The 8,047-nt window shown below is 52.1% G+C and overlaps 1 protein-coding gene across 1 annotated transcript; it reads left to right on the top strand.

The window, feature by feature from the left end:
- Positions 1 to 678: 678 nt before the first annotated feature.
- Positions 679 to 2,519, top strand: ANKRD9 (ankyrin repeat domain 9). The gene is made up of 2 exons (XM_009101732.4): positions 679 to 819; positions 1,277 to 2,519. Exon 2 carries the CDS (start codon positions 1,331 to 1,333, stop codon positions 2,204 to 2,206), a length of 876 nt encoding a protein of 291 aa, XP_009099980.1. The 5' UTR covers positions 679 to 819; positions 1,277 to 1,330; the 3' UTR covers positions 2,207 to 2,519.
- Positions 2,520 to 8,047: the final 5,528 nt, after the last annotated feature.

Here is an 8,047-nt window from a genome sequence, read left to right as displayed (position 1 = left end):
CCAGCCCGAGCCACCCACTGGGGCCAAGAACTGGCACAGGCCAGGCTGGGCCCTGCCAGGGCGGGCACGGGGGTGTGACACCGCCTGCCCCGGCACACGTGTACCCGGGCACTGCACGTCTGCAGCCTCCCACGCCCAGGAGGCCGGGTGTCCCACAGCCGCTGGGCACAGGCCCGCTGTGGCCCAGACACCGTGTGCCCTTGACCCCTGTGTCCAGGCTCTGGTGTGTCCCGGATCCCGTGGCCCCGGGATTCTGCGCCCTCTGCTCCCTGCATCCCTTAGCCCCAGGGCCTATACCCAGGACACTATGTACATGGACTCCGTGCCTTTGGGACCCCAGACCCCCGCACTGCTGGGACCCCATATCCCTGGGACCCCATACCCCCGGGAACCCCGACCGCTGCAGCCCCGGGCCCCACACCCCCATACTTCAAGAATCCCATATCCCTGTGACCTCATGCTCCTGGAAGCCCCGCTCCCTACGCCCCCGGGACCCCGGTGCCCGCGGCCCCCGCCCCGCGGCATTCCCGCCCCGCCCCCGCGGGACTCCGAGCCCTCAGCCAAGTTTCTTGGAACTTTGCCTCCCGTGACGCACGCGCCGGCGCCGGGCCCCATCCTCCCGGCGCAGCCAATGGGCGGCCGGGGCTCCGGGGCGGCGGCCAATCGGCGTTGGCCGGACAGTTCCCCAGTCCTGACCGACCTTCACCGCCCGGGCGGGGGGGCCATAAAAGGGCCCCGCGGCGGCGCGCGGCGCTCCCGGGTCTTGCCCCTCCACTGCGGCGGACACGGCACGGGCGTCACCGCGGGACCGGCGGGGAGGTGAGCGCCGGGAGCGGGGGCAGGGAGACAGGCCGTTCCCGTGTACCGAGCCCCGTTCGCCAGGGATATGGGCGTCTTGTGCACTGCCGGGAGGCCGTTCCCCTGTACCGGGTCTCCGTGCACGGGAATGTGGGTGTCTAGTGCACCATGGGGATGCCGTTTCCCCGTCCCGTGTTCCCGTGCGCCAGGGACATGGGCGTCCTGTGCGCTGAGGGAGGCCGTTTCCTTGTACGGGGGACACGGGTGTCCCGTGCAGCGGGAGCGGGGACGGAGGGAGGGAGGGAGGGAGGGCTGGCGATCCCGTATTCCGAGGTACGGGTGTCTCCTGCACCGGGGTGTCGCGCCGGCTCGCTGTCCCCCGCGCCGGAGGGGAGGCGGGCGGGCCAACCCGGCGAGCCCCGGAAGCAGCCCGGGGAGCCCCGGCCGCCCGGCACTGACCGCCCGTCTCCTGCCGCAGGTCCGGGCCGATGGTGGGAGGCAGCCCCCGGCGGAGCCCGGCCGCCCTGGAGCCATGCCCTGGAGCGTCCGCTGGGTCGGCGGCTGCGGCGCCCAGTCCCAGAAGCAGTGCAAGAAATCCTCCTTCGCTTTCTACCAGGCGGTGAGGGACCTGCTGCCCGTCTGGTTCCTGGAGGACATGCGGACCATGGAGGTCTTCCACTGGGAGGACGGGGGCAAGGTGAGCGTGTACTCGCCCTCGGAGGCGCTGCTCTACGCGCTGGTGCACGACCACCAGCCCTACGCCCGGCACCTGCTCACTAAGTTCCCCCAGAGCGCCCTGGCCGTGCCCAGCCAAAGCTTCAGCTGCTGCCAGTCGGCCCCGCACCTGGCCATGGCCGTGCGCTACAACCGCGTCCGGGTGCTCTTCCGAATCCTCAAGGCCATCCAGACCTTGCCCCCGGCTGACAGAGCCGCCCACCTGGACCGCCAGGGCTGCAGCCGCGTGGAGGGCGGCAAGACAGCCTTGCACATGGCCTGCGAACTGGTGCGACCCGAGTGCCTGCTCCTGCTGCTGGGGCACGGCGCGGCGCCCTGCCTGCAGGACAGCGCCGGGAACACCCCCCTGGACACCCTGCTGCAGCAGATCTCCCACATGCCGGCAGCTAACATGCGTGCCAAGCTCCTCTGCCTCGACTGCCTCTTCTTCTTCGTGCCTCAGGACCTCAAGTTTGCAATGAAACAGCAACTGTTGGACAACCGGCAGCAGTGGCAGGATCTCCTGGGAGAGAACAGGTTCCAGTGCCTGGTGGGTTTAGCTCCCCCGTCGCTGTTTGTCGGAGCCATGCGTGTCTTGATCAGGACCATTTCACCTGAGCACTTCCCAGAGGCTCTGGATAATCTGCCTCTGCCTCATTTTCTAAAGCCTTTGGACTTGAAACTGGAGAGCTAGAGGGGTGGTATGAGAACCTCCTGCTCACCTGACAGAAATAGACTTGTGCTAAAAATGTATCATTATACAAAGCTGCTAATGCAGTGGCCAAGTATCTGTTTTACTGAGAACAGTATTTTTTAAAAGAATTGTATCCGGCACTTTACAATATATTTTATTTAAAGATCCTCGTGGTGAGGTGAGGGCCATGCTGCGTTTTATAAAGATGTTCTATGGCATGTACAAATGAGGGTATGGGGAAGAACATATTTGTAAATACATCCTAATAAACCAGTAGCAGACGTGATCAAAATACAAAACAAGCAACTGAAAACCCTGGAGTGGCATGTGCCTTGGAAAAGGGTAGGGGAGTATCTTTTTGTTAGGATTTCCCTGTTACATAAGCCTTGTCCTGGAACAGGATGACTCCTTTTTTTACAGCTCTCCTAATACATCTTGGCAGAGATGTGGGGTTTTTTTAAAGGCACAGATGAAAACTTCCTCGTCTTGTACACAAGACCAAAGAGAAGCCAGATACTGTTACAACTTCTCTAAACAAGGCTGCCAAGGATATGCATCTGAACAAAATGTATTTTAAAATATGCATAAATAACAGTTGGCTTCCTTGTAAAGTTGTCTCTGTTCTCCTTGGAGGGCCAAGGTGTTTGTTGTCAGGCAGAGAGAGGTGGAGCACATGTGTTGCTGTGGCCAAAAATGTACCTGCCCTGGCCAGGCTGGACCCTGCAGCCCCTCTGTGTGATTGCTGCAGGGTGAGGAGGTAGCCCAGAGTAGGAGGGCCAGCCTGCTATTCCCAGGGGGATGTAAGGAGGTGTGGCAATTGCCCAGGATCCTAGATCATGGATTTTTCAATGGATTGTGGCCACTCCACTGCCACTCCCCATCAGTGTGTGATGGCTCAGGTTCAGCTGAGAGCACCATGACAGTCTTGGTGTTCACTCTGGGTGCCAGACGAGTAGCTTAGATATCCAAACTTTCCCCAGCTATCCCTTCTGAGATGCTCCAAGGTAAAAGCAACATCCTCACAGCTGCTCCAGATCAAAAAGCCCTTTAGGGGTAATGTCCTGCTTCCAACACTTTTGTTTTGGCCAAGTAAAGGGTACAGCTTCATTTCTTTGCTCTGCAGCCTGTACTCCTCAGCATTCTGGGCAGTCTCTGTGTGCTCTGCAGGGAGCTGTGCTGGCTCCATCAGCCCTGCAATGATAGTGATCTCCTAGGACACAGCATTGGAGCCTTGGCTCTGTTCTTGGAAGTTGTCATTGAAACTGTAGGGTTTTGTTTCAAGGCTTACATTCATAGCCAGGGAGCTGTTTGCCACTTGAACTATTTCAGGACTGCTGTTCACTCTAGGGTCATCAAGGAATTGATGTGCTTCGGGAGAAGAGCTATGTTCAAGGCACAAATTTCTTTATTCATTAATAAATTTTGGTTAAGGAACAAAAAAGCCACAGAATTAGGCACTGTAGGCTGTTCATGTTTCAGCAGAACAAAGTGGTATTTAATCTAAAATAATCTCCATACTGCATGCACAATGAAAGATAAACCATGCTTCTGAAAATGGAGAAGAAACAGAAAGAAGATTGCTATTCTTAGCCTGATAGCACTGAAAATGTTTCCTAGTAGAGAAAATGTTCCTTTTTCCTAAGAAACGAAGCTGAAACATGCTCAAACCTATTACCATGGGAAATTCAAATCCCTTGCTGGAAAACATGGAAAAATTCTAACTGTTCTCTTCAGCTTCCTTGTTGGTTATAAAAATACAGAAATCCAGAGAATTAATCCTAATCTTCCAAACCTAGACACTTAAAAAAGACCCCTATGTTGCTACACTTTTCATTAGAGAACTTGTTCCCCAGTGCTTCTGTAACAATGGTGTGGAAACATCTTTCCAAACAGACAAGTAGTAAAGGAGTCAGGTGTAACTTGCACATAGCAAAGTTTCCAAGGTGAGGTGGGGGAAGAGACAGAGCAGGGGGTGGGACAGAATGTTTATCAGCTCTGCTGACAAAGACATAATGAGATTCAGCAGCAGGGGGGAGTTGGTTGGTTGGTTGAACTGGAAAACACTCCTGCTCCCAAGCTGTGAGAGTAATTACACACGGGAACAGCACAACAGGCTGGGCAGGATATCCTACACCTTCAAATGAGCCCTTTAGCAAAACACCAGTGCAAAGGCTGTCCTGTGACTCCCTGGAGCCCTCCCACCAGCTCTGGGGAAATTCATGTCAACAAACAGAACCGACCCCCTCAACCTGCTGGGATGGGTGCAAAGCCAGCTGCCTGCTGTGCCCTTCCTGTTATTCTGGGACAGGAGTCAGACTTGGGGCTGAGCCCACACTGGGATGGCTCTGCCCAAGGTCCCCAACAGCCCTCGCTGTGTGGGGCTTGTTGATGTCTGCCATGCTTCATCTGGAGAGGAGCTGGGGGCAAAACAACCTGTGAGCACATGGATCACTCACCCAGCTGGGTCCAGGCTTGTTTTTGAGAGTCACAGCTTGGAAAAAGGCTGGGGCTTTTTGGCATTGGAAACAGAAGTCTTTTGTTTATAGACCAAGCAATAGCAGTATCATCTTTCCTCAGACTGACCTGCCAGCACATCTCTGTCTTCTGCCCCCTTTAGGGCACAGTGGAGTGCAGCCTCCACAGCCCATTCGGTTTTCCACCTCTTGGAGAAGACTACCAACAAAAGTACCAAGAAGTGCCAGCTGCATCACCACTGACAAGCTTGAAAAAGCAAACATGGACAGTGACTATGTCACTGCAGAAGAGATCTGCAGTGCTAGAGCCTGGTAGCTGGCCACAAAGGTATGGAAAAGAAAATTCACAAAGTCCTAACACCATGGGAGCAGAGGGGTGATAAAACTTAAAAGCTTCTGTCTTACCTGCACATATTTATGTTGTCACTCATGGCAAATTACTCATCCATAGGAAATGCTTTCCAAAAGCATGCAAGACAATAGATAGAACCAGCATTCCTGAAAAGCTTGGTTATAGTCAGTCCCCCAAAAAACTACCTTCTGCCAGGAGACAGTGATGAAATCTAATAAATATGTCCCATGGGTTGCTCAAGCACTTTCAAACCAAAATATTCATATACTACCCACCTTGTAGTACAAAGTGGCTTTACTTGCTGTGACAGGTAAAAAAGGCCTGAAACATTTTCATTCAGAAAGCAAGGGGAGCAAGGAAGTACCGAGTTAATTTTGACTCTGCAACTGACTCCTCTCTGCAGTTCCCAAAGTTTAGCCTGCCTAGAGTCTGCTGAAGGAGATGAAGTCCATTGTAATTTTGAGCAATTTGTTTAAAAGATGGGTTTGTGCTTTTTAACAGTCTTTTTTTTACCCTGGCACAGAAGCAAGGAAAGACAGAGACTAGAAAGGGGCCAGGGTGCCAGGTTTGTTTCCTAATTTCCTATTTGTGCTATGTCTGGTGTCCAAGCCATATGGGTTTTTGATTTGCAGTATAAGAAATGTACTGACATCAGCAGATCCTTGTGCATTGCATCATCCCATCCAGGCAAACAAGGCACTTGTGCCATGTGCTTAATATTTAAAAAGCACTGTAAATCCTTGCAAACCAAGTTTCATAAGATCTAAGTTAATACCAGGACTTCCATCCCTTCCTGCTGTGAGCACATGTCTGAAGCTACATAGCCATTAATTCCCAGGCTGCCTTCATTGGTCTCTCCTCCTCCACCTGTAACATGTGAAAAGGAGGTTCTGCTTATGACTTGCTCAGACCACATCCAACTGTCCTCTGTAACCAAGAATCTCACCTGTGGTGCTGCAAGGCTGCTGCTTGCACTGATTTACTCCTGCTCTTCCCACCACACAGGTACAGGTGCACAGGTAGCACAAGAGTGGAAGGAACTGAGCTCCCCCACAAAACCTAACTCAGCAGGAAACACAAATACAGTTTGCAAAAACATCAGAAATCCCTCCCTGCTGCTACAAGAAATGGAACCAAGTTCAGATGGGGTACAAAGATTGCCCCCACCTGCCCTGATGACCTCTGAAGTGACCAGTATCTGTTTGCCCAGTGGTTCAGTCGATAAATGAAAAAATCCACATACATCAACAAAGCTAATTTCAGAAGCCTCAAAGAGAAACTCATCATGTTTAGGAATTACTGCTAAAGCCAGGAGAGCCTGGTTATCTAATGACCCAGGCCAGCAGTTCTTATGCTGAGTTTATCACATCTGACTGATTTACAGTATCTGTTTTAAATCCAACTTTACTTTATTGATTTTTAAACTGTGGTGCATCCAAGGCTCTCTGAAGAACCTGTAGCTGAACCAAACAAGGGTCCCATCCAGCTAACCTTGATCTCTCATCTGTCCCTAAACCCCAAAACATCCCCTGCCATCAACCCTGCCTCCTTATTCTGTAAGAAAAAATATTCTTTTCCTAATACAAATGTGAGAGTTGACCAAAATGGATCTGAATCAGCAAAGAGAGAGGCAGAGACAATTCAAAGAAGCAAGGAAGGCAGAGAGGGACTTTGATCTGTCCCACACTTCAGCTTTCTGAGCAAGGTTTTAGCAAGTCTGAGCCAGTAATTCAGGATCCTGTGTGAGCTCCAGACCCTCCAGCCATTGCAAGGTTACATTCCCTGTACTGCAAATCTAATGGGAAGCAGAACAAACCAACACTTCTCCTTCAGGAAAGCAAATAAGACCTGAAAAGCTCAATTCCCCAGTTCAGGAGCCATGGCAAGACATCTGCATGACTGGGATGTGAGGGGTGACCATGGACCAGTCACCCCTTCCCTGTGCTCTCCAGCTGAGGCAAACACAGGGGCACTACATTCCATGGACCTCAAGAGGGAGATGAACAATTAATGCTAGACAAGTCCTTCAGTCCTTCCCCAGGAAAGGGGAGAGCAGTGGAAAGAGGCCAAGGAGGAGACAGACTTCCAGGCAGAAAGGACTTGGCTCAGCCAGGACAGGGAGCAGCTTCCAGCACCCTCCCTGCACGGTGTGCTGTGAGTGCCACAGCTCCTCTCCCAAAGTCTAATGGCTCTGAGGGCAAATGGGCTCTCCTCCCAGCAGTGGTCACAGACCTTGACTCTGTTTGGGAGACTGGGCAGCCCCATCTTCTTTCTCAGCCAGCAAAGCAACTGTGCCCAAAATCGTGCCTCTGCTCCTTTGTTCCAGTCCCAGTGCTAATTACTGTTTTGATGTAAGGGGTGTTTTTTGTCATCATGCTCTTAATATTCAGGCTTTATTTTATAATCATTAGGTGTTTTTCTTTTTAGTCGTGCAAGTAAATTGCAATAAACACATACTACATCACACTCGTATTTTTAATGTGATATCATTTTCCTGACAATGTTTGAGGCAGCATTTTAGAGCAAAGGCTAAAAGGATAAGTAATTTCTAACTCACAGTAAGAGAGAGAATGAAATCCCTTGAGGAGCTCAGTTCCTGAAGATGCTTTCCTCTAAAACCATCTGCTAGTGCTCTCCTGCTCTCTCCCACTCCTGCAATAGGGAAAGCTCTTGATGGTTAGTGACTCCAAGTGCCAAGACAGAGGGATGCAGACTCTCACACTGATTTCAGTCCCTTGCTAATGTCATGCCCTGTCAGGGCTGTGGCCAAAGGCAGGCTGGGTAAAATTCCCCAACTGGTAAAGGAGGTGATCTGAACAATGCCTTGTCCACTTTTTCTGTGAGGAGAGTGGCACATCACTTCTGGTAACACATCAGCCTGCTCTCCCAGCAGGAGCAGGACTGGGACCTTAAGGGCCCCAGAGCTCAGGAAAACTGCTGAAAGCACTGGAGGGTCAGAGAACCATGGCAGAGCTCTCAGTGCTCTGGGAAAAACACTCTCATGCCAGTGGGAAG

Source organism: Serinus canaria, chromosome 5 (assembly GCF_022539315.1).
Source record: "Serinus canaria isolate serCan28SL12 chromosome 5, serCan2020, whole genome shotgun sequence".
Lineage (NCBI taxonomy): Eukaryota > Metazoa > Chordata > Aves > Passeriformes > Fringillidae > Serinus > Serinus canaria.
The sequence above is the reverse complement of the archived record's forward strand: the minus strand, read 5'-3'. Positions and strand labels throughout refer to the sequence as shown.